Source organism: Pomacea canaliculata, linkage group LG12 (genome assembly GCF_003073045.1).
Source record: "Pomacea canaliculata isolate SZHN2017 linkage group LG12, ASM307304v1, whole genome shotgun sequence".
NCBI lineage: Eukaryota > Metazoa > Mollusca > Gastropoda > Architaenioglossa > Ampullariidae > Pomacea > Pomacea canaliculata.
Genome location: NC_037601.1, coordinates 18,652,841 through 18,680,142, shown reverse-complemented (window position 1 = coordinate 18,680,142; position 27,302 = coordinate 18,652,841). Strand labels below are relative to the sequence as shown.

General features: G+C 35.9%; 2 protein-coding genes across 3 annotated transcripts; one reads left to right on the top strand and one right to left on the bottom strand.

Moving 5' to 3' along the window:
• Positions 1-3,869: 3,869 nt before the first annotated feature.
• Positions 3,870-12,266, bottom strand: LOC112553323 (ribosome biogenesis protein bop1-like). Of its 2 annotated transcripts, none has more exons than XM_025220454.1 (19): positions 12,181-12,266; positions 11,745-11,941; positions 11,444-11,512; positions 11,007-11,158; positions 10,266-10,383; positions 9,968-10,069; positions 9,339-9,557; positions 9,054-9,215; positions 8,795-8,875; positions 8,349-8,418; positions 7,975-8,107; positions 7,552-7,658; positions 7,336-7,430; positions 6,727-6,837; positions 6,284-6,358; positions 5,998-6,100; positions 4,936-5,020; positions 4,462-4,569; positions 3,870-4,236 (listed from the first exon to the last, which is right to left on the bottom strand). In XM_025220454.1, the coding sequence occupies exons 2-19, from the start codon at positions 11,934-11,936 to the stop codon at positions 4,083-4,085; spliced, it is 2,136 nt and encodes a 711-aa protein (XP_025076239.1). In that variant the 5' UTR covers positions 11,937-11,941; positions 12,181-12,266; the 3' UTR covers positions 3,870-4,082. The 2 variants fall into 2 exon arrangements, with proteins under 2 accessions (XP_025076239.1, XP_025076240.1); XM_025220455.1 differs by having other exon boundaries at positions 11,444-11,509.
• A 325-nt stretch (positions 12,267-12,591) lies between these two features.
• On the top strand, positions 12,592-26,803 carry LOC112576494 (protein arginine N-methyltransferase 5-like). Its single transcript, XM_025258965.1, is given in 18 exon segments — positions 12,592-12,747; positions 13,119-13,237; positions 13,619-13,704; positions 13,819-13,950; positions 14,171-14,274; positions 16,236-16,449; positions 17,271-17,360; positions 17,775-17,846; positions 18,135-18,212; positions 18,496-18,554; positions 19,497-19,519; positions 19,522-19,621; positions 20,071-20,246; positions 20,478-20,587; positions 21,074-21,167; positions 21,445-21,561; positions 22,014-22,078; positions 22,679-26,803. Coding segments are annotated over 18 exon segments (1,875 nt in total). The 5' UTR covers positions 12,592-12,664; the 3' UTR covers positions 22,832-26,803.
• Positions 26,804-27,302: the final 499 nt, after the last annotated feature.

The window sequence follows — 27,302 nt, the reverse complement described above, 5'->3', positions numbered from 1 at the left end:
GGTAGGGCGTGGTCCTGCATTTCTGGATTCCGGCGAGGCTGCACAGTTCTTGGATGAGTTTTGACTCAAAGACCTTGATCAGACAGAATTCTGCCGGGGAATCCATAAGTCATGAAGAACTCGTTCCACAGGGCCCTGGCTGTCGTTCGTGCTGTTTGATCTTTTATTTTTAATAAGTTCTTATTAAAAAAGGTGCTTATTGAGTGTTGAGTGGGGTGGAGGGGATTGGTACACACCCACATTCTTTGCTCGTGCAAAACTGGACGCTTAAAATTTAACGTTCAGAAGTGACTCATGAAGCAGCTTTCTTTCCGGAATATGTTGATAAAAAGGCTCTTTCTCTCACTCTCTCACAGACACTTCCGATGTAATCTGTCTACTCAGTCCTCTGATCGTGTCGTTTTTAAGTCGTCCGTCCGTTCGTGCTCAGTGCAAACGTGACCCTGTCATTGCATACATTTTACAGTGGCTATTGATGTTTCGACAAATGGGAAGAGAGAAACTTAGATAGTTTTGTTAAGTAATTCTCAGCCCACTAATCAAATATTTATTTAGTTAAATAAGATTTCTGGCCCGATTAAAAGGCGAGAAAACGATTGATAAAATAAACACTTGTGGCGAATCGCTCACATCGAGCTCTCGGCGTGTAACCTGTTCCGGTTTATGGCACGGACATTAGGTCTGATCGCCGGTTAAGGTGCGACCGTGGTGGGGAAACGGTATCATTTTCTCAGCAAGGATTTATTTCACACGAAAATTGCCTCCGTTCTAGCCAAATATGAGATGTTCCCGATATTTTAAAAAAATTGAATGCAAGGATTGTCTGCAAGTTATTTTGTTGTCGGCTGTTTACTACATGTGTGGAGAGGTTCCACCCTTCCCCCCGCCATTTTCGATTTAGAACAGACCTGGGCACAGGCCGGCACGCGGGCCGGATGCGGCCCGCCTACTGTCTCTGACCGGCCCGCCTTCTGCCGAAGAGATAGTATATATACTATATATACAGTATTGGGTAAAACTGAGTAAACTATATTAGTCCGGCCCTCTAAAACCATCCCAATTTCTCATGCAGTCCCTTGGGAAAATTAATTGCCCACCCCTGAATTAGAAGATGGGTGGGATGATGCATGAGTACTTTGTGATGCGTGCTTTCTTTGTTGGTTTTTTTTTTTTCTTAAGGGGGAAGGCAGGGTGTTTACAAGGTAAAAAAAAAAAATAATCTACGCGCGTTCATCATAGTTCCCCTCTACGTTCTATACTCAGAGTTTATTCCGACGGGTTAGCACGCGCCTTGTTCAAAACACCTTCTTGACGTCAGACTGCTGTATCCAGAGTCTGTTCGTAGTCTGCGATAACGAACATCTAGTGGGAATGAAGTCTTTGATAAGTCTCACGATACACCAAGAGAACAGCAGTAGGCATCTCAAGCCAAAGGCTGAAGAGGGCGGCTGGGCGGCGGCGGTGGTGGTAAGGAGTGAACGAAGACGGGTAGGGAGAGAGTGATCGTTTCCCCAGCTGCTCGATAGCTGAAGCAATGATTTTGGCAGTGCGGTTGCTTGCCTCTCCGTGAACACGAAAAGAGAAGGCACTGGATTTGCAATCGTTTATCTTTCACGTGGCGAAGTTTGAGAGGAAACCAGCAGGTGCAACGATAGAAAGAGTTGTAGTCTACAGAATAATAAATGATGCTTAGTACAGAGCTTGCGCTCCCATCCAAAACATGGGAGCTTTCGAACATGGACCCTTGTGTCTTTGCAAGAGGGAAACATTCTAGCTTCTAGGATTAAATTTTGCGTGTGGTCCGATGTATGCTCAATATTTTGCCCACAGGTTATTACCACCTACTTCATTTTATCTTGCCAGTTTACAACAATTTAAGAGTTCAAGTCTGTTGGGTAAAATGGTATACTTTTATGGGACTTTACCGAGGGTAAACGGTGATAAATCATCTACTTATTTCAAGGAGGCAAGGGCAATGACGGCCGGGGAAACATGGTAGTTACTAACCAATTTCATCAATGAGGATAGGGTATTCAGAGAAAATCTTATCTAATTTCTACGATTTCAGCTGCCACTTGTATTTTCAAAATCTGCACAGAGAGATATACCTGTCGTTGTACATTTCAATTGCAACTGTATTGTTGCTTTTTATTGTAAGCAATAATTTATGTAATTGGTGTGACAGTTTCAGCTGTAAGAAAGTATTTCACTGGAGGATGAATCTTTAAAACAGAATTGTTATGTTGCATTTTAACACGTTGTGAGATGAAGCTTTATTTTTCTGGTTGTGAATTATCATTGGCCGTTACTGTGGAGCTTTTGCCAAGATAGCTAGTGTTGTGTTTCCCAAGGAGTTTTCTTGTTGAAATGTTCTGTGGCAAGCATATGTAGTATTTTTACTTTTGTTTGCCTATATTCTTATTTTGAAGGCCATATATATATTTGAAAGAAATATTTGGCAAAGAATGTTTGATATTAAAAAAAATTTTTTTGACTGGGCATAGAGCATTATAAAGACCATTGTGTTTGTAGTTACAAACTTGTCCTACTTTATCAGAGGATATAAACTTGCACCTAACCTACCCTCTTGATCTTTTCTTTTTTGAACTGTACCAGTGAACCTCTATGCACATGGGCGATGTGAAGTTAGGCATGTCAGTTATCGTATGACAAATAAATCACTGAATGATAAAATAGAACGGTAAAATGATGCAAGTTTGTCTGGTTTGGCCAAGTGACCCAACATGACACTGTCTAAAACCATCCGTTGGGTACCTTGGAGGAGGGAAGAACTGGTTGGCAAATGGAAGGAGGCGACTGCTTTTTTCATGCAATGCATGTTTACCACCACTCTAAGCAGTAAGCTTTTTCCTCCCCAATACTAGGGGCAGTCCAGTGGTGCAATAATTAGCGCCTGTCAACACAGTGAAGGTTGGCTGTCCAGGGTTCAGCTCTTGTCTTGGGCACACTGTTCTTTCTCTGTATGTGGCATCAGTTTACAGAGCTGTTTGCCTTGCCATGATATAGCCTTAGTTGCTGGCTCAGAGTTAAACATCCCCCCTCCCAAAAAAAATACTAACAGACCAGCATAACTGCTCCGTGGGTGATACCAGTCAAGGGATGTATGTATGCTTGCATGCATCTGTTTTAAAATAGCCGTACACAAACCAGTCATAAGGCAGTGCAAGGCTAACTGCTATAGCTGATGACATTCAAAAGAGCCAAGCTGCAGTTTTTGGGTCATCAATTCTGCTTGTATTCTCACAAATACAACAAAGAAATATAAGAATAAAGTTACAGTTGTGTCAACCGTTTGTAAAATTTTATCCTCAACACCAGGATCAAAGAATTTTATAAACAGGTGCACTATCATGCACCTTTTCAGGTGAGGCATTCATATGTACCTTTCATACACACCCAACCTTGAGTTCAGTTACATGTAATTGCATGAAAAGATCAAAAGAAAAATCACAATAAAACAGTCTATGCACTACAGGAATAGCTACAACAAAGTTTAGAATTCTGCCTTGTTTTTGTCAACAATATTTCTCCTCTAGTTGCACACCTGTGTCAGATGTAACAAAACCATGGCATGTCTGTATTTTTTTAATACACTGCTTCTGTTTTATGACTTCTACTGGACTGAAAGTTGTCTTTTAGCGGCTGATTTAAAAAAAACAAAAAAAAAAAAAAAACTTGATTTTCTGAGAAGGGAAAGATTTGTGCCACTAACAGCTATGGAATGAATGCTCATCCATGACTGAAGCTTGTCTTAATGATACCAAGATATGTATGCACTTACGTCATTGTCTTGTAGCCAGTAATGACATTCTTCAAATACCACCTTTATAAAATAAAACATATGAAGCTTCTTTCGACAATGTTTATTATTAGTATGAGAATTGCATGAAGGTCTTTTCAAATCCACTTTCCATTGTTTGTGTGAATAGGTCTCCCATCTGTACCATTTGTACATAAACAAGCAAAACTGGGCATACACTGCAATGAATCTGACAGATGATCTCTTCTGCCCACCAATCCAGTCCCATGTATCTTTCATAGAAAAACTTCCAGAATAAAGATCATCTGTAAAGGCGAACTGTTCCGTCTGCACCAGCAGAAAACAGCCATGGTTGTAATGGATGGAACTGACAGTCCGTGACCCCCAAGCCTTTCTGTGTACCATGCCCACGCAATATCTTTACTGGCACAATCAATGGGTTTTGCAGAAGGTCGCTGGAATAAAAAAAGAAATGAATAAATTTAGCTACCTTGCTATTTCTTTTCTCTATAGCTCTTAGCTACCTTGCTATTTTTTTCTTATAAACATACAGTCCTCATGAATGCTACGTTAAATAAGCTTTAAGCTATTTGCAGTCAGGGCTGTTTCTTCCTGCTTATTTAAATCTGACCACTCACCAGGTGAAATCTATGCCCTATTAAAAACTAAATTATACAAACCTGTATACCATGCCATGACAAACAATTACAGTTCCATCATCAGAAGCCGAAGCAAAGAGAGGATAACGACGATGGTAGGTCACCTGTCTGATGGCTTTTTTGTGGTGTCTGCAATTATTTTTAACAACAAAATGTCTTTAAGCTATAGCTAATATTGTGATATTAAAATTTTAAACAATAGTTTCACCCTCAATTCTGTTAATTTTAAAATATGCAACACATTTTAAAGGGATAAGGGAAATCGTAAATATAAAATCTTAAACTTTGAGAAATAGTGATACCTGAACTATTGCTGAATAATGCCTACATTGGAAAAAGAAAATGAAGCATGTAATTTTACAAACTACACATTAAAATATATTTTAAAAAAATAGTCTGTTGTAAATGGGGTTATGTACTACACAAATCTGCTTATAATTATCTTTTAACATTATCAGAAATGCATAGAAACACTTTTTGCCAGGATGTAAATACCTTAAAGTCTGATAAGGTTTTGTAGACAGATCAAGGTCAAACCAGCTGAGACGACAATCATAACTTCCAATAATGACATTGTCACCTGAAAGAAAAGTGTAATATCTTTTGCATATTCTTAAAGTTCAAAATTGTACAGCCACAGTAAGTTGTTCAAAAAGTCAGGGACTGGGTCACTAATAACTGCAGTGAATGTTAGTGTGAAGTGTGCATGAGAGAAGAGGCAGGATGTGATCAGTGTCCAGACTACAGAGAAGCATCAAGTCCGTGAAACAAAAATAATAATGAGTTGCTTAAGAGCAGAAATAAAATTCAACTGAGAATGAGGTTGTGTCATCTGCTGAAGACATTGCTGCCAGGATAAGAGTGTCCACTGAGCATGCATGTTGTAGGATCTGTGTTTTTGTTGTGCTACAATTATTTCTCTTTGCGTATTTATGGCTGTGTCTGGTAGATGTCTAGAACAACAAAACCAGCACAGCCAAAGCTCTTCTCCAGCACCAATTCAAACACCAGTGAAACCAAATACAATCTGCCTATGGACTATCTGCAATCAGCACACTATATTTCACCTCTGGACTAGACAGTGCCAATTGTATGCACACATGAATATCATGGGGCTTCTGTAAAATAAAGCTAGAAGTCTGACAGGTATGATCTTATGTAACAGAAGAAGATTGTAAAAAATAAAAAGGAAATAATTTTTAATGAAAAGTGGACTTTGATACAGTATTGCAGGTAAGAGTCTGTATTTTAATAAAGATAATATTTCACATATGTAGCTTAAATGTTGCTTGGCGGAATGAAGCAAGTGTGATAAAAATGCATGAATACAAAAAAGTGGCAAACTGCACAGTTGGGAGACTACATAACAGAGCTCATTTAGTGCCAAGGTGTGATTAATTAGATACAGTACCTCTATTAATGTAGTTTTAGGTAGAATGCATTTTAGAAAATGACAATCTGGAGAAGGTATAAGATGTTAAAGCATCCCCAAATGGAAATGTGTTTGATATTATAGAATCAATCTTGAATTGCAAAAAAATCAAATGTTGCACTTACCACCAGGATGCACATCCATGCTAGACACCCATTTGCAATTGGTTTGGAGTTTTTTCACCAGCTGTTGTTTTAGTAGATTGTACACTCGTACATATTTTTGTGTCTGAGGGCACAAGAGAAAAAAATGTGACAGCTAATTTAGTGACAGAACACCTGATGCACAGAGGCATAACTCTAATAGAAATGTACTACAAACACATTTAAAACACTTAAAGAAAAAATACGACAAAGAAAAGTGATTCTTAAATGAAACAGCAATTTGCATCCTTTGATTCTAGATACTTACAGCCACAAACAAATATGGTCGCACTGGATGAAACATGACTTTTTGCACCAGACCCTTTGGCTTCGAGAAAGGATTCTGCAAAAATACAGGTTTAAGCTCAACATTAATTTAATACAAAAAATACATTCCATAAAATCAACGCTATTAAATAGATTTCATTACAACTACAAGGAAGTACAAAAAATTATGAATGTGTGTGTATATATATATTATAATGAAATTACCATCTATAAGCTACGAAAGTCATTTCAGATGCACAATATTTTTCAAACATGTCACAAAGAAATGGACTAAAAAATTCCTATTTCAACAAAATACTCAGCTTCTATTTCTGATAGACATGTACTAATTTAAATGAGGCAATGTGACCACAAGTTTCAGAGTACAGGAATTCATACAGTACATTGCATAAAATTAGCATTTCACAAAGGACTGCAGTTTACCTGTGTCCGTCGCCTTGTAAGCTGATGAATGAAAACAGACATACTTCCCCCTTGTGGCATCACAGTAGCAAAGTAATCACCCTTAGCATGCCAGGTCACCTGAGAAACTTCCTGCATTTCAAGTGTAATGAAAAATAAAAACACCAACTTCAGAATTTCCACACTCAGGTGTGATTACAGTGACAAAAATTAGTTAACTGCATGAAATCTAAATTACATAGGCTCAAAATACATAAGGAAATATATTCTAGCATGTGCACCTCTTTATTCATTATTCAAGTGAAACCCTACAGACCAGTTGGTTACGTACAATTACAATTCAAATATATATAACGAATTAAGACTGAGAGTCACACAATGAACTGGCACTGGAATACTATAATGGTAGAAGTATTTAAAAAACACACACAACCTCACATTGCTCTTACACAGGAAAAACTCTGCAAACAGTAAACATATTTGAAAAACATATTATACACTGTTTGAAGTGAAAATAAAAACAACTCTACAGTGATGTCTTAACTGTAATGATAAAACTGTTGCTATATCCCACATCCCTATCCTCCTAAAGAGGAACCTAAATTTGACTGTGGGGAAGTACAACGATACCTTATTATGCTCCACCCGCAGCAAAATGCCTGCTTTATAGTCATTTAGGTTGAGGTCAGAAGGAATCCAGTTAACAGGCAATTTTTTCTCTGCCACTGAAAAACGATGAAAAAAAATGTTGTTTATTTAAAAGGGGAAACTAAATAAATATAAGTTAATTTGTTAATATATCAAAGACCAATGACAGTACTACTAACAGAAGAAAAATGATAAAACCTGTTGAGTTGTCTTCTTCTTGTCCAAAAGAGAGAACAGAAGAATCTGTATTGGAGACAATAAGCTTATCACCCAATCTTGGATTAATTAGGATCACAGAAGTGTTCCTGCAACAAATATATCTTTTTAAATATTTCTTCACTGGAGTGAATCCTCCACCTTCCAAATGAAACATTGAATTAACAAGAAAACTTCCTGTCATGTTGCAAATCAAAAAAAAAAAAAAAAAAACCCTCAAAATGCAAACGTCAAATCTTTCAAGCTTAAGTCTATAACATATACATAAATTACATTAATGCCCACAGAGTTGGCCCAGACACCAATCAAATTTTATGACAGTCAAGGTAGGGAACAAAACCATGAATTTCATTAAATACTTGGGGAGGGAAGGGGGACTGCAAGGTGACTTAATTAGTGACTCACACAGCAACTGCAACAAGGCACAAATTAGGATCAGGATTCCACGCCACACTGCTGACTTTGCCACCAACATCCACTTTCCTCCAACACCTGCCTGTGATTTCCTCCCAGAATCTGACAGTCCCATCATCAGACCCTGTAAATAACTAGCTTGGATAACCTTCTGTTCTAGAGTAAGCAATACAGTCATCTGAAAAACCTGATGTACCTAAATGCTTAAATAATTCACACCACCAGAAAATATATACTAAAATGTAAATGACAGCAAAGACAGTCACTAAAGAATGGAATGATAAAAATCGTGGCAATTATTTCATTGTATCTTAAGAGCCCAAACAGAAGCACACAACATGAGATGATTAAGTATTTCTATCCACCTGTAGCAAGCCACTGGCCTGAAGGATGGACAGAAATGGAGCGTACAATGTCTGTGTGACCCTTGAAAACCTGAGAAAAAGAAGCAAAGGTTACCTAAGATTGCTTTGAGAGAAGTTCAAAATAAACAATCAACCAGTTAAAGACATTTTGGTTAGTGTATGATTCATTCATCTGTTACAAAATGTTTCTACCATTTTATAAAAGCATGCATAAATCACGGTAAGGGAGATTTACATTACTTACAGAAAATCTGTCATAGAAGTCTGAAAATTTAATATGCATGATTTGGTGTCAAGGGTCTCAAACATAAGAGTATGGATTGGAGGTCTTAAAAGATATAACTTGCATGCTATAAGGAAAACACTGCGGATAGACCTACCATCTCAAATTATCTGGATGCAAGAATCATTCTAAACTGTAACAAGACAACAATAACTATACTTGCCAAATACTCTGCTGTGGGAAAAGGTCGAAGGTCTTGAGGTTTAGGCAACTTAGGGATCAGATCCTCTGGGTTGACATTCATCTACATAGTATAAACAGAAAAGATAATTCACACTGATACGTTAATATAATTGTAAGCTTTAAGTACCCTGGAACCTGGATCGAACCAAAAAAAGTTTTCAAGGACTTCTGACACAAATGAATTTACCAATTATTTACACAATTTAAACTATCTAAATACACCACTAAGATTTACTTACTCGCATCTTTCTCTGTCTTGGACATAGGTAAAGATCAAGACACCGCTCAAATCTTTCCTTAATAAACCGATCATATGCAGGCAGGAGTCGCAGTGATGAAAATGACTGGGGAATGAAGTTAATGCGTCGTTCATCAGGCTCCTGTTCTCTCCACTTTTCTTCCTGTGAACAAACCATCAATGACAGTTCTCTCAAACCTGAATTGGCAGAAATTTATTTTGAAGAATGAGAGAGGAAAACCAAGAATTAAACATAAACAAGAATGAACAAATCTTTTATTATTACCTCTTCTTTTGTGAAAAGGTACTCTGGTGGAGGCCTGTATGATTCCGCGTGTCCTCCAGGTATTTCTTTGGGAGCTGGGATGTGTTGTCGATAGCGTTTAGTGATTTCTGGCTCTTCATCATCCTTCCACAAATTGTAGAACTCTTGTTCTTCCTTTACTTTCTTTTCTTGCCGTGGCTTCATCCATCCCATCTTAATGGCATGTACCATCTGACCTACCTGTTGGCATTTTTCAAAAAAAGTTTTGTGTGCACTTCTGAAGCAGAATGTCTTAAAATAATTTCAATCTTCAATGCATTTGCCATAATCTGAGATCACTTAGAATTTTCATGCACTATGCACTTAATGTATGCCATTACAGAGAGAATAAGATACATTTATTAAAGTTACATACTACTTGTTCTATAATAGTTACAGACATTACCAATAGTAAATTTCAGGTGTTGAAAAAAGTTTACTCAATCCTCTTTAAACTGTAAATCTAAACATAATTGTATAGAGCAAACACGCCTCCACATCCAATAAAATATTTTCTACTTGACAAGGGAAAAAAACCATATAAAATCACATATGCAAGAATATGCATCTTTCAAGAAAAATATAAGACAAGCAAGACTGTGAAAAAATACCTTAAGCTTCTCCCACTTTGAAGGAATAAAACTGCGCTTGTCAGCTGGCCTATTGGTGACTGGATGAATCATTGTTTCACTGCTAAAGAAGTCTATCCAAGGCTGGAAAGTACAATGTCATAGCACATTTAAACAGCCTGGACTAACACAACATACAACTAATGACACTTAACTATCAAGTTTGTAAAGCATGTAATATCACTGCTACAAGTGATGTTTTATTAAAATAAAAAACATGACACACCATGCTACCAAAAGTAAATAAAAACAAAAACAGACCCCACAAAAACAAACACACCTCATGCAAGTTTTCAGAACTGGAAGGATGGCAGCCTTTTTGAATGCGCTTGATAAGATCAATATCATCATCGCTCAACACTGTTTTCTGACCAGTAAGTTTGTCTGTTACTGTACGCCTGGAAAGAAACCAACAGTCTTTAAAACAGCATTTAAGCTATGACACAGTTGTTTTCTTCTTTGCTTTTTTTATTCACCTGCTCCTTTTTTTCTAACATACCTTATTGTTGTGCTGTTCTTTACCACTGTGTGGCCTGAAGCTTCCAGGTGTGAGAGGCACTTATATTTTTATATATTTAATCAACAAGTATTATCCAGAGAGAATTATGCAAAAAAGTGGTATGCACATACATGTGCAAATGCATGCAGGCACACACATGCAGTCTTTCTTTTCTCCCTCTCAAACACATGCCTAATGTACAAACTACCTTGTACAGCTGCTGTTCAATTATAGTCATCGTAATAACTTAACCAGTATTTACAATATAAAGTGACTTTCATTCAAAGTGGGCTTTCATTCAAGTAGTTTTAAGCCATCATTGTGATTTCTTGCTGTTTTAAATAAATGTACCAGGTAGTATGTCATTTTGAGCATAGGCCTAAAACTGTCTTCTTCAAACAAATTAAAGTGTTTTGAAAAGTCACCTTCCTCAAACATGATGGAAACTTAATTTTCCTTTAAGTCTAATGAATACCAACAATAAAAGATTCCAAACTAATTTTAAAAAAAAAAAACACTCACCAGTAGTCAGGATTTTCCATTTTGTCCAAAAATTCATCAAGTTCATCGCCTTTGGAGCCTTTAGCTACTTTTTGACCAGCCACATCATATCCAAGATGAGCATAGTCTCTATACCATTCCATTGGTATATTACCCACTGTGTTGCGAATGTCCTGTGACAGAAGAGATAGGGAAACCAGTTAATGTACTTCAACATACATGTAATATCAAATGCTTATAAAAATGTGATGTCATACTGAGTGGGAACTGGTTGAAGAAATGTAAAAGACCAAACTGATGACAGCCATCCTTTTTTGGGGGGCAGAGAAAGGGGATTAAAGAGAGAGAAAATCTTTATAAAATGGTTAGCATCATTATTTTTGTTATCAAGTTTTGATTCCAACTGATGATTATCAAAACTGAGATTTCCATTTTGGCAGTAAAAGAGAAAATCTCACCTCTTCATCTGAAGAATCTTCAGCATATTCATCTTTAGGTTTCTCCTGCTTTTCTGCATCTCCTGACTGCTGAAACAAGATATAATATGAACATTTACATTTGAACAGGCTGATGGTACAGCACACTGTTATCAGCTGTGTGATATAACACCTCTGACAAAAACTGATGTTCAATCGAGGGACACACTCCTCCCTCACATCCTCCCCACCACCACACCTAGCCCGCTAGAGCTGATAAAACATGTTTCATTCATTACACTTATATTAATGTTTTAAAAGCCAATGTTACTCATCCACTGACACGTATATCTCCATTTGGTGCGTTTTCTTCATCTTCACTCTCCGACTCTGTGTCTGAATCTGAACCCGAGTCTGAGCTCGACTCAGTTATATCCTCTGAGCTAGATTCGTTCTCAGAAAGCAAGTCACCCTCCGACTCTGAATCGGATTCATTGTCAGATGAGTGTAGTTTCTCTTCCTCTGACACGTTCATCTTCACTGAAATAAGACGATGTATATGAGCTATTAATTCCTTTCTGTAAATAAGTTTCCGTGTTTACTTCATAAGGTAGTTTAATGCAAGGCACTGGACTTCACACAGAGTTCTATCCAATACTGCATGTGCTGTACACTTTCTACTACAGATCACAAGAGCGAAGTAATAACTACAATGATCTATCCGCAGGCATACTGCCTCAAACGCACTCCCTTAAACACACAATTACTAATTATCTTACGCTAAACGCTGATATTGTAGTAACTTTCTCAGACAACTGCAACCATCAATGATAATAACACCATGTGCGTGGTTAAAATAATCGATGTATTGTGTGGTAATTATCTCTAATAAACAAAATTCAAAAATTTCTTAAATCATTACTAAAAAAAATATTATAGTGATTTTAAAAAATTTTATGGAAAAATATTATTTTCTATACTAAGAACATTCTATTACTTCTAAAGAAATTTATCACTTATTTCCTCTTTAATAGCACTACTTTAAATTATACGAAACAATAATAAAATATAATATTTTTATTACCAATTTTATTTACCTGTGATAAAAAGTTTTGAGAAAAAAATTAAACAGTATAATATTAATTTTTTGAAGATTTATTTTACGGCATTTTGTTTAATCTCTCGAGGTTGCGTAAAGCTCGCTCCATGTGGCTGTAGTGCATGTCCGGCACGCTGCTGCTGAGTGATTACTGAGAGCAGAAAATGCCGCCCAGGTTATCTTGTGGTCGTGATGTTAACTGTTGCCCTGATATAAACTCAACATTGGAATCAGTATGTCGATCAGGGTTTGTATTCACTTTGTTTTTTGCATTTGTATTTTAAAAATAACTTTTGATTCACTTTTTCCCATTTATCGAAAGATCATCATTTGAAAGAGACGATTACTTCACTTCTTTTTCATCATATGCGCAAAGAAGACTTGCATCCTTCGTATGTCGACTAGAATAATAAAATAGTACAGTAGTAAAACGAGGATAAACTGTATAAATGTATCCCCTAGGGTCTACCCCTGAATAGAAGTTTGCATTGCGAGTTTAGTTGACATTTCCAAAGAAATCCGAAGGTAGAACACATCGTCATCTTAAACGTCCTCCAGTCATTCTAGTCTACTTGTTTTGTTCGTTAAGCATAGTTTTCTTTCATATTATAATTACAGATTCGACTTTGCCTGTATACCTGTTGTTCATCCTCGGTTAAAAAGGGAATTTCTGAACGATCCAGCCAAAAATCGGCCAGGTCCATTGACTCGTTCCGATCTTTGCCTCTCTAGTAATGGTAAGTTATACACAGTGGTCTCTTCACTGGCTTCCCTCGCCATCATGTCTTCGTTTGTCCAATGTCCGTTCTGTGAATTGAAAACTGCAAGATTTTTTTTTAATAATTTTGATATAATTAAAAAAACAATTGCGTTTAGGGGAGGGGTTGGAGAACTCTAAATTTGACCAAATCAACCAGGACAAATTGAGAGTTTTTTCAAAATGAAATTGAATACAGCTTCCAGACAGACTTTGACAAGACAGGATCTTGGGAATTTTATTCCTGCACATTTTAGCATGGACTTGTCTTATTAAATCCTCACATAAGTGTGTCCACTGAAACTGTTGAGTTGTCTTGTGATCACAAATGGCATTGAACAATCAGTTTTGTTTTTGGCAGATTGGAGTAATTTGGTGGTCGGCAAAATTTCTCCATGGCTTCAGTTGGATTCACCCAACTATAAAGTTCGTAGAAATTCTGAAATAGTAAGTGAATTTTCCTTATTTTGTCATTTTAATTTTTGAAAGATTTATTTAAAGTGTTTTAATTCATCAGTGATCTGTGTTTAACGATATTTTTATAATATTTATTTTATTCAGGCACTGCAACAAGAACTCAGTTACACGGCTCACCTGGGACTACCTGCTGTTGTCCTACAACTGGAAAATGGAAACTGTGCCAACCTGGCCCGGTGTCTCAATGAGCACATATTATCAACCTACTGCCCACAGGTGCAGCCATTTTTGCAATAGGTCATTTTTGTGGAAATTACAAATTCAGAGACTATTTTGTTGTGTTTTTTAATTTTATTACATTACCACATTGTTTTCATCATCGTGACAGTTTGGCAAATGTTAGCACATGTGAAGGTTTTGGTTATTTTTAAAGGGCAGATACTTGCAAACAAAATAGGCATATTTTTTGGTAGTCTTTTATGCCTTTTGTTTCTAGCAATACTGGATTCATGTTCCAATGCTGAGTGCTGAAGATCAGAAAGACCCAGTGCTTGAAGAGGAAGAAGAAACAGAGCGTGTTCCAGAAGACACCTGGCAGTGGTCAGTTATTTTATCATCCTGTACTTGAAAATAATCTTAAGGGATGTTGTTATACATGGATATTCAAAATTTTAAAAAAAAACACTCTTGATGTTCAAGTTGGATTGCACCTTCACACGTACAGTTTCTATTCCTAAAATCTTGGAGAAATAGGTATCATTTTAAGTACCGTTCTAATGTTTGTATTCTTTCAAGGCCTAGTTTTAACTTGTAATTAGTTTTCTGCTTATCCCTAGATCTCATTCTTTAGAAGCATTCTTTTGGTTTTTTTTTTTTTGTTGTTTTTGTTATTAATCAATGGCGCATTGCATCCATTTTTACGTTTATTTACTTAGCTGTGAGTATTTTCACTACGACCAGCTGTAATCTGATTTGCTTACTCTGCTTGCTGCTTCATCTGAAAAACTGTATAACATAGTGTCTTGGGTTCCTGGGTTAACTGTGTGTGTCATTAAGTCTACTGCCTTGACATTGACACTAATCCTTTTAGATGATATTAGCTTAAAATAATTATAGATCTATATCTTGCAGTATCTCAGGGCCCACTTTCTAAGGGAGGTAATCTAAAATCAGTGTAGTCTGGGTTATTATGAGTTTTGTCCCATTATTGCAGGTCATAAGTTGTTGTTTTTTTTTTCTCATTCTACTGATAGCTTTATTCTGGTCCCCAACCCTATCATTTTTGTTTTGTTTAAAATGTGTAAGAATAGATTTTGTGATTTAAGGTTTCTCTTAATGTGATAAAATGGATACGTGAGAACTGGTTTGTTTTTGTTTTTTTTTGACTGCATCAACTACAATTTTAGGCTGCTATATGCCATTTCTCAGAGCTTTAAAATAGAATAGGAGTAAACAGTGGTATAGTTCACCATATACAGTTTGACCCACATGACTTTTTAAAACTATGAGTTTTTTAAACATTGCTTTTAATATACAGACAAAATTTGTTTTTTACTTTTTAATCAATAATCTCTTAAATTAATTACACATTTTACTCTGTAGGTAACTGCATCAAATGTATTTTGATCGTGCCTCATCCTGAGGGGCTTCTTTTAACTAGTTGGTGCCCCTATGGCATATTGTCACATTACTACAGCTTCACAGTACTGAAGGATCGCAGTGCAATCAGACTCATGCATCACTTTTTTACTCTCCTGTTGTGTGGACAGTGGCTTGCTTACCTAGACACAGAATCTTGAATTCATGATATCTGTGGGTCCTATTTTAGTAAATTTTCATGCCTGCCTTCAATCCTTTTAAGATGTTGAAATTTTTGCACTATTCAGTTAAGTAGCATCATATGCATCAGTGGCTAACATTTGGATCAACATGACATAAGAAGATTGTTGTTTTTGCATCTGTGATAGCAGTCTTGGTCTGGGTGTGCTGAGTTAATGCTGAGAGGTGTAACACTCAAACTGATGTTTTTAATGAGAGAATATGTTTAGTTGTTAAGGAATAAACAACATAAGTTTGTTTTCTTGGTATAAATCAACAATAGAAGTTTTGCTCTGCATATTGCTCACAAACCACGTTTCGCAAAAAACTGAAAACCCATCTGCTTCTTTCAAACCAGTCTTAAACTACCAAGAAACACTTCTGTCTATATTTTTTACTTTCCTGGTGTTTTATATATTTGTTCACTTTATTTTTTCTTCTTATGTTTTTTTGTGTTTCTGCGCAATGAGCATTCTTCGGAATGGATACCTGCGCATTACAAATCGACTTATTATTATTATTATATTATGCTAGAACAAGAATATCAAGTTTGTCAGCAGGTTGCTTTGTTTAGTTAATCATTAAATAATTAAAAAAAAAGGTAAGGCATTGATGACAATAGCAGTCAACATTATGTGACTATTATGAGAAAGTTATATAGTCTATTTACAGGCTTAAAGTATTGATCCCTTTATTGAATACACAGCAGCACTAGTATCATGGAAAATAGGTTTGTGTATCAGGTGGAATACATTCCGTTCTCTGTGTGACTGGAGTAAGAAACTGGATGTCCTACTGGAGGTAACTGCAGATTTGCCAGAAGATGAAATGATCCAGCGATGGCTGGCAGAGCCAGTGAAAGCAGTTTTGGTATCCACCAGTTTATTTCTGACCAACAAGAAGGGCTATCCTGTTCTGTCAAAAGCACACCAGGCTGTTCTCAGGAGTTTTTTCAAGGTCAGATTAAATACTTTAACACTAGCTCTGGCCTTGCAGCTAAGTAGTGAACTATAGTAATAAGTAAAATGTCTTTTTCTGCCTTAATTAGTTTGTGAAATGCAAAGCAATAAGCAAGACTGCTGGTAATAGTGGATGGAGTAAAACATCCAGTTGGTACCTCTGGTACTCAAAACTATTTTATTAATTTATTTTAAGTGTTAAGGAAAGTGAATGTTGGGGTATTTTTTTTTTTTTGTTTGGTAAAATTATCATTTTACCCCTTGCAATTCTTCTTGCGTGGCATAGTGTAAAATTCTGTATCTTTAAATATTAACAAATGTTTTACACTATAAAGTGTGGTCATTGCAGTGATTTGGTTGAAAACTAACAATTTGCATCATTTGTTTGGTCAACATTTCCATCCTTGACACTGATTAGTAAGAAGAATGGTAGCAGTCAAATTGTTGAAATGCTTGCCTGTGAAATGAGGCTGCAGACTTAACTCGGCGGCTTGGTTACTATCATGTGGCTTTGAAGATACTAATATTTTGCTCTCAAAAGCTGGGAATCATCTTGTGTTTAATATTCAGCCCCAAACTGTTCACTGGGGTGTTTTTGCATAAAATGTCTCCTGGCAAGTACGCTTACATTTATTTTTAAAAAAAAAAAAAAAGAAATGCCTGCAAGAAAGAAAACAATTTCTTACCTGTCAGATGCTCCCAGCAGCTGTTAGTTTAGTTTTCTCTATTTGTCGAACATACTATATTTTTATGGCATCATGATTTTGTATGTGTGCATTTGTTTATAGCATACTATTTATGTAATGTACTTTTTTTCAGCTGGATGTGCAAGTGGTTTTAACAGGAGTGGATCGACACCCAGACAAAGGCATTAGATGTTACCAGCAGTACTTGGATCACCTCTGGCAGGTGCTGCTGTGCTTTTTGTTTTATGTCTGCCTAAGATAAAATTAAATTAAAGACTGTCATTTAAAGCAAGTGATTATTTATTTATTGCAGTTAGTGGTATATCACAGATGAAATAAATGTTTGTTGAAAAGAGCATCTCCATTTCAATAGAAAGGATTTTTTCAAAAATTAAATTTTTTAAAGCAACCGCAAGTAGGCATATAAAAAAAAAAATAGAAGACTGGCTGTGGGATTTAATATCAAAGTCTTTGAAATGCATAAATTCCTCGTGAATAGATGAATATTATAAGTTTTATGATGTATTCTTGATTATTTGAGATAAATTTGACTGATTTGCTATACCTTGGAAGTATGACAAATATAGCTATGGGTTGGCAGTAAAATGCTTGGCTGAATAATTCAATAATCTTTCAGACACAGCCATCACCAGATCCTGTCACAGAGTTTGCCAAAGGATTTGAGGATTATCTTCAAAATCCTTTGCAGGTGCTGTATTTTTTTCTTTGCTTCCTTAACATTTCTTGTTTGTAGTTTCGGGTTTTTTCCGAGTAGGGGAGTTGCAAAAAAAGAATTACTATGCATTTTTTTTAAAATTTAATAAATGTATATGACAGATATATTTGATGCTTATTAGCTGCTGAGAATTTGCTTTTTGTAAGTTGTTTTTTTTTTTTTCTGACTTCAAATGATCAATTAAATTAATGTACAATAATATCATTGGTTAACTGTGATATAAGGTACAGCAACCATTTAGAATTGTTTGGTTGTTTGCAGCCTCTCATGGATAATCTGGAGTCACACACATACGAAATTTTTGAGAAAGATCCTGTGAAATACTCGGAGTACCAGCGGGTAATTTTTATTCCAGTTTAAAGTGATATTTTCAATCAATTGTAACTTAAAGTAGCATTTATCTCTCTCTATATATATATTATTTTCCAGGAAGGTCAGATTGCAGTTTTGCTTTTTTTTTTTTTCTTTTCTTTTTTTTTACCTTTATTGGCTTACATAATAACTTTAAAAATGGCTTAGATGGTGTAGCCAAGTGACAGTTGCTGTGATGTTGATAATCTAAACAGGATTGTACACTAAACAATTGGTAATTAGGAACCATTGATGTTTTTCTTGTGTACAGGCAATCTATCGGGCTGTTATTGACAGAATAGAAGATAAGGATAAAGAAACCATGGAACTGTAAGTGTACTTTTGAAGTTGTCATAACTGTTTGATTCATTGTTTGAACTATTTATTTTTATAAATTCTGTGCTTTTGCAAAACAAGCAAAACCCCTTTTTAGAAAAATAGATGAAAGATAAAACTGTAGCACTCCACTAAGGAAGAAACTTGTTATAGCCTGCTTCCTTGTCAAATGACAAGTTCAGTGCCCTGCAGAAGAAGATCAAGTCAATGAAGATGGGGCAATGATGTGACACAAAAGCACACAATGTGGTGATAGACAGTTTCTCTCAGCAAGAATGCAGTAAGAAGAGAAAGTCAAGTGGAGATCAGCAGTGTAGAAAAAAGTCATTTTTAACCTTTTTTTAGCTAAAGAGAGATCACCTCAATCAATGATGTTATGGATCTAAATATAATTTTTTGTTCAATTACTTCATCAAGGCATCCAAGTAAAGAAATTGAAGTTAAGCTGAACCATCATATCTTGTAAACAAGTACTTACAAAGCACTCTCTGGATGCACAATAATTTTAAAACTGAGGGGTACAAATCACAGACCACACATGAAGTGTAAGGAATTGGAGACTGTTAGTCAAAAAAAAAAACTTTGACCTCATCTGTCTATTCCATAAGACAAAAAAAGGCAGAAAGCCACAGAAAATCCAGCACACAGAGGAACTAATGGAAGGTGCATATCCACAAATTGATGACATTAAAACCAGAACAGATTGTAGACAAAACAGAAAAATACAGAGCTGCCCCATCAGCCTGTTAGATGAGGGGACATCAGTTTAATTAGTCAATATATATATATAAACACACACAGTCAATATATATTAGTATAGAAGATATAGAAAGAATAGCTTCCTGTAATGTTCATCTGTTAATCTTGTAATAAGATTAGTGTATTTTCCTTATTTGATGCCTTTAACATGACCATACATGACCTTGTACTGTGCAGGGTTTTGATGGTGGTGGGGGCTGGAAGGGACCTTTGGTCAGGGCAGCAATCAATGCTACCAAGCAGGCAGACCGCAAAGTAAAGAAGATTTATGCAGTGGAGAAAAACCCCAATGCTGTCATTACGTATGTCTTGATGAGCACACATGGCTCAATTCTATGTTTCATGGAATTTTAGATCATTTATGGTCATAGAACTATTTATCCCAGAAGCAAATTATAAGCAGCTCTATAAGGAAGCAAACCTTAAACAGTGTTAATGAAAGTTAAATGTTGTATTTGCTGTTTTTTGGTGATTTTTTGTGTACATGCACAAACCCTGGACTGAGCTGCCTTTCACTGGTATGACCCAGAGTTGGCCAACCTTTTGTGACTATTGTAAAGGACTTGCATTTTTTTTAGTCATTATTACTCTTTTTTTTTTTTTTTGTGGGGTGGTGGACCCATGGATGTTTCCCCAAAATGAATCTTTGCTTAGTATTGTATCTGTAGCACAAAATTTGTTTATGGCATGACATTGGTACGACCACAATGAATAAATTACTCACTTTTATGTCTTGTCTATTTGCCTTCAGATTAGAAAATTTGAGAGATGAAATGTGGGGCCACTTGGTCGAAGTAGTGTCATGTGACATGAGACATTGGGATGCCCCTGAAAAGGCTGACATTATCATTAGTGAATTACTTGGCTCTTTTGGTGACAATGAACTCTCACCTGAATGTCTTGATGGAGCTCAGCGCTTTCTTAAAGGTAAGTATATGAAGCTCTCTTACTCATAATGCATTTGGACATGCTAGTATCACATCGGATCTCATTACTGCACATTGTCTTCTGTTTTGTTTTGTTTTTTAAAGCACTTTAACAGACATTGTCACAACCTTAGATGTATGTTTATGCCTTTAAAGTTGTATGTCTTTGTCATGATACTGTGTAGTAAGAGGCTGTGGTGATGGTGCCTTATGCATTTTTATATTGCTGCAGATGATGGCATTAGTATTCCTTCAGCATACACATCATACCTAGCTCCTTTACAGTCAGCAAAACTGTACAGTGAGTTCCGCATACAGAAAGAAAAGGATAAAACCCCTGAGGTAAGTTGGTAGAGAAATAGCATTGTGTGTGTGTGTGATTTGTTTTTATTTGTGTATGTAGTTTCTTTTTGTTTTGTGGAAATTTTTTGCTTAGTGAAGTAGCAGTAATTTGTTCTTCCACTCATTGATTCCCCATCTTCACCCATGCATTTATTTTTTAATGGTTGCCATGGTGTCATCCATTTGCTGTAGCTTGTGTATCTTTGTTATGCAGTTAACTGTCCGTTGATAATCTTTGTGCACGATGCATTGATCTCACATCACCACCAGGAAAGCTGCTCTACAAATTCCATGATTATTATTATTATGTTTAACCATGATGGCTACACATAGTGCAGAGTGGTTATATGTAGAAAGAAGTTGAAATAGTTTTTATGATTATGTGAGTTGAAGGTGTTGATACGCGTGTATGTTTGTGTCTTCTAAAGTATAGGGGTGTGTGTGTCTTCTAGGGTATTAGTTAATGTGTATCTTTGTGTCTTCTAGAGCTGCTTTGAGATGCCTTACGTTGTTCGCCTTCACAATTGCCAGATCCTGGCAGAACCACAGAAAGTATTCAGCTTCCATCATCCTAACAGAGGTGGGTCTGTGTGCAAACAAAGTGTGTCCATCACAAATTTTGTGAATCATTCATGAAGCCTCTGTGTTTGTGGTGGGGTCAATAGTTAGGTTCATTTGATTTGTATTTGTTGATGTCTGGTTTTATATCATTAAAGCAGTTGTTATTAATAGATTTAATAGGTTTTCTGACTTATAATGCAGCAAAAAGGTGTTAAATCTAAGCAGTGAAAGACTGTGCTAAGACTGGTTTGGTTCCCGCCGCATGTCTTGTTCTTTACTCTTTTTCTGTATCACAGATAAGGTCATAGACAACACTCGGCATGCAAGTTTGGAATTTGAAATTAGTGAAGACTGCGTTGTACATGGATTGGCTGGATACTTTGACACAGTGCTATACAAAGATGTTGTGTTAAGTATGAAGTATTTTTTGTGAATTTGCAATAAGTGTTTGTTGTGCATGTGTATGTGAAAAAGATAATTTGATGATTTCTTGGCTTTATAGCAGTATGATCTGCAATCAGCTTTTGATGCAAACAACTGTATGCTCCCTATGATCATTTTCATTGCAGTAATCACTCCAAGATTTAGGCCAGTGTACTTGATATAGAGGGTTTCCAAATATTTTTGGACGATACTGGAGTTGTTAAAAGTCATTTTGTAAGCATATTTAAAGATGTAAACTTTTATGGATATATTTTGCTTAGGATTATGAGTAATATAAATATAAAGCTACATCATCAGAGTTAGAAAACTAACACTATTTAATATTTTATGTATAAGGATAGGTGGGCATTTTGAAAATATTCAATTTTCAGGATCTGTTAACAGGAGAATCTGCCTCTGAATGTATTATAATATGTTGCAGGTATCCTGCCCTCCACACATTCACCAGGAATGTTTAGCTGGTTTCCTATCCTGTTTCCCCTGAGAGTGAGTGCTTTTGTTTGCATGTCATATGCCATGTAGCATTGCATTTTGGTTTGTGCAGTCGTCATCAGTAATCAACTTATTAAACATTTTCTTCAGCTCTTCAAGATTAGTTATATGCTGTTTGCTGACAAAGAGAAATTGTACTCTAGAGATACTTTTTGCTTTAACTAAATCTTAACATGTAAAGAAATGAATTTCAGATTACATAACTCTACAGTACAACTCTAAAAATTCCTTAAAGCTAAGCAGCAAATGCTCGTACGTTTTTGAAATTTGCATTTCAGCATCTCAGTCCAACATCTCTTATCTGAGTTGTGGAGTCCAGTATATCAAAACTAAGTTAAAGAGTCCATTATTTTAGGATTGAGTTATACAGTACAGAACTTACTTCTTTTGTTGTTACAAGATCATGCATGTCTGCACTGCAGGTGCATGCATGTATTTGCATTAAGCATATATTGTAGTACAGATCATCACTTGGTAAATATAATTAACATCTTGAAATCTGTTCTGTCTTTTTAAACAAAATGAAAATACATCAGGATATTTTTGTTTTTCCGTTGCCCATCAGACTTATAACTTATACATTTCTTACTTCAGACACCAACATTTGTGACCAAAGGCACCAAGGTTGTGGTCCAGATATGGCGCAGAGTAACAGAGAAGAATGTGTGGTATGAATGGACCATGGTGCAGCCCCAGACACTTCCCATTCACAACCCTAAGGGTCGCTCTTACACTATTGGTCTTTGATGGTTGTAATCAAAGACTTTTAACACCTCTTCCATTGGGCTGCTGGTAAAGTAATCTAATTCTTCCACCGTAAATGTGAAGAGAGGATGTAGTCGAACAAGAAATCAAAAGCTTGCAAAGTATGACTTCACTCTCTTTTCTGTACAAGCCAGGTTGCAACAACCTCAAGCTGGTTAGTGAATATGGTCTGCTCAAGTGCATAATGTCTTATGCTGATAATCTTTTCCTCGTTTGTTTTCTTAATTTGTTTTTGCTTTTTCCAGACATTGATCTATGGTATTATTCCACTTAATGTCTTTCCTTAAAAAGGGCTGGTGCTCAAAGCAGGCCTGCACCTTGAGAACAGTTTTAGTATTTACAATACTGCTGTCATTATGCTGTAATTTGCTAGTGTAACATCTGTATGGATCTGTTAGTTAGTGTAGCATAGGATCTGCTAGTGTAGCATATATATATAATTTTTTGCATTTAGCAGTCTGATTAGTATCCAGGGTTTGTGATTTCAAGGGCTTTTTTTTTTTTAAAGTTTAAGGGGAGAATGGGAGATATGAATGGAAAATAAGATTTGTGGTCGTCACATGGCTATTCATAAAACAGAATGTTATAATTGTGGAATTCTCTTTCCTCTGACTCTGAGCATATATGGAAGCCTTCGCATGTGTACACAGCAACTGTTGTGAATTACATGATACTCAAGTGTAGTGTTTTGGCTCTCATTACATAGAAAATTATGATGGCTGCTTTGACAATGTGACAGGGCCATGACATGCTGTCTGAAAAAGAAAATTTATATGTATCATATATAATGATCATTGTTTGTGTGACTATGCTAAAAGTCAACAGTAGCATGTTGAGTATTGTATTCCCATAAAAGATATTATTTTTACAAAGCTACTAACAGCAGTAACTTATATTAGTGGAGCAGACTCTTTGAACTCGAAAGTAAATATTTACAGTGTATCCTATTAGTTCATTTCTCCTTCCATTATCTGGGTCACAACCATTATTCAACATGCTGTTCATTTTTCAGGTTTTTTTGTTTTGTTTTTTTGGGGGTTTTTTGTGTGTCTTTTTATCATTTTATGGATCTCATTTTTTAGGTGCATTGAGCCAGTTTAACATGCTCCCATCTCTGATCTTGCCATTTTTCCCTCTCAGTTTCACATTTATTCTTTTATGTAGGATTTTCTTTAAAATAACCTTTTAAACTTAAAAGATCTTAATCACTTTTGATATAGCATTGGAACAAAGAATATCAAAGTTCCTTTTTTTTTTTTTTGTAAAAATTGACTAGATTGATAGTGTTAGGGTAATGGTTGTAAAAGTGGATGACCAAAGGGTTTGGTCACTGTATTTAAGACAACTAGTAAGTACACTAGCTGGTGTGGCACAGATTTCCCTCCCCACCCCATATCCCCTCTCCGCAATACCCCCCCCCCCAATTACCTCTACTGTGTGTGTGTGGCTTGGGGGGAGAGGGTAACAAATATGAAAGTTGAAAGAAAGGTAGAGAGAGGAGAGATAAGCATTGCCCTCTCACAAAGCTAGTACCTGACACCTAATCGCTCTATGACTGAAAGGCTATAGGTACCCCTTGCCAAATCCTTTTTTTTTGGATGTATTAGTAATGTTACTACCAGATATCTACCATGGTGATTCGAAAATGAAAGTTTCTGTACAGCTGCAGGGAGTATGTGTTTATTGCTCTTTGGGAGTTACATGTAATGAGAAAGTTCACTGCTATACTCCATAAGTAGCATGTGAATATCTGTTGCTGGTTGTGTCATTTATCAGGGTTTTTGTGTGCATGTACAGTGCATGCATATTTATGTATGCAATAGCAGGATTGTTGTCAATAACATGTTCAAAGTAATTCTCTGGGACACCAAGCTGCATTTTTTTTACTGAAGTCTTGCCCATTAGTATCTGCTGAAATATCTTGTATCCTCATTTTTATTATTTTTGTATGCACTCTTCAGCACAAGGCTAAAACTGTATTACATCATCATGTCCATTGACTGCTACTAGAGGGGAGTTTGAGTTTGCATGTGATGGCTGTTGTGGTTTTTCTGAAAGGGCTTTATCATTTTAACTAGCATCAATCATGAACTGTGCAATAAGAATAGTAAGGTTGCAAAGCAGCTTGAGGGTTGCAGCTACGCTAGCTGGATCCTAAAGTATAGTTGATCAGTCAGCTAAGGTACTAATATTTTACAAGCAAATTAGCTGACTTCTAGATAGATGTTAGCATCTAGTTAGTGCAGTAGAGCACCATAATGACTACAGCACAATTAACATTCTCATCTTTGTGACATTTTTGGAAAAAATTGGCTACTGTAAGCTTTATATTTTAAATTTTACTTTTCAAGTGGTATATAGATGTATACCCACATTCATTAGTATGAAGTTGAGAATGCATTTAATGAAGCTTCATTTGTAAATGTAAACTTGCTGCAGTAAGAAGGTTGTGTAACATCTTTGACTTTAAAACTACTTTATACGCAGTTTCTTTCATGCATGTAAAGCATGTGCATTTTTTTTATATTTATTTCTTATTTTTATTTTGGTTTATGTCCAAATTATGTATTGTCATGCCCTACCTTTTAGCATCCTTGTCCAAAATCTCAAATAGATGGGGATGTATAATGAATGCATTAATGTTAACTTGGATTAGTTTGATGAATTGTTTTTAAAGCTATTTTAGTGGCAGTTGCAGTTTCAAGGATTATTGCGGAGATGAACTAGCCCAATGCAGATATTGCGCCCTCTCAGTCCAGGAAGAGTGTGTGTGTACGCACATGTGGGTGCACTTTCTTTTCAGCTAAGTGACAAGACTGCTTGTTGAATTGAGGAGTAGCCTGGTCCAATTGACTAGAAAACATGCATTTGTCATCGGCACCTTTTCTGCCTGGTTGCCATAGTATTTGATAGGTAAGATGCAAATTGTGAAATAGGCATATAAACTGATACTCATTTAAAAGCATTTGGGACAGAAGCTTGTACAGATTCTTCTTATTGTAGGGAATTGCTCATCTGTCAGGCTCAGGAAGGTCAGCTTCTTTTTTTTTTCTTGAAGGTTTCTGCTGTTTAAGACTGTCATTAGTGAATAGGAGCAGTTTTAACTGTAAAAGTAAACACATTTACAGAGATGGAGAGGTGCTGGTAATGACTGATTTAGGCCTCGCTGAGACTACTTGTGATAAAGAAGTGGGCAGATCTGTTGCCAGGCCTTTTACTGCAGATAACCTGCCTAAAATAGTATATTGGGATCAACCAAAGAATACACTATTTTCTTGTTCTGTTTGCAGTCACAATGTTTTCTTGAGATGGAATCTACTTGATATTTCTGCTTTCATGTCTGATTTTGACTTCACATTCTGTCAGCATTAGTTACAAGCACAGAAAGTCTGGATAAATAAGATTTTTGCAATGTGCAAGTGTCATCTTCATAAACTGTATGCTTTACAGTATTCGATACCTAGCATACATCGCCCTTTGAAAGAGCATGAGTAGTGGTTTATATCACATCACAGCGACAGGATAAATCACAACAGGAATGTTAAGTTTTCTTCTTTTTTTTTAACATGTACAGGGTCCACTATTGATAGAGGATCTTGTTTTTGTAAGATTCTGTAAGCCAGAACAAAATTAGAAACCTGAAATTCACGCATGTTGAGACATTGATATGGTTTAACTTTTAAATACAAGGTTGTTTTGAAATTACATTTTGCAACATTGTTGTTTCATATAAATGGATGATTAACATTGTTAACCTAAATTTAGAAATTTAGGCTGAAGTATTTTTATTTTATGCATTGTTCTAAAGCATGATGAGTCTACTTGAGCTATCAGTTTTATACTTCACAATGAAAAAGTTCACCTCATGGCCTGTACTCTGATGTGGAATATTTTCTTCAAGCACATGTTGAAATTGTTCAACAGATCAAAATTTATTAAATGATTTGGAAGACCTGTTGGTTTTGCTCTTTCTTACTTACTCTTAAAGTGCAACTATAACATTTAGACACTTAATGTTACAGTATATAAACAGTCTTAAAGTTAATCACTACTTTTTTTTTTAACGATTCGAAAGTTTAAATATGTTTTTAAAATTCCTTGTGTTTATGATGCAATGTGTAATAAACTGTCATGTAATTCAGATTGCTCACTTTTCTCCAGCACATGTTGCACAGCTTACAAGGGTGATCTGACAAGTTTGCTGCTTATCAACAACAGCTCTTGCATACAAATCATGAACTGTGCAATAAGAATAGTAAGGTTGCAAAGCAGCTTGAGGGTTGCAGCTACGCTAGCTGGATCCTAAAGTATAGTTGATCAGTCAGCTAAGGTACTAATATTTTACAAGCAAATTAGCTGACTTCTAGATAGATGTTAGCATCTAGTTAGTGCAGTAGAGCACCATAATGACTACAGCACAATTAACATTCTCATCTTTGTGACATTTTTGGAA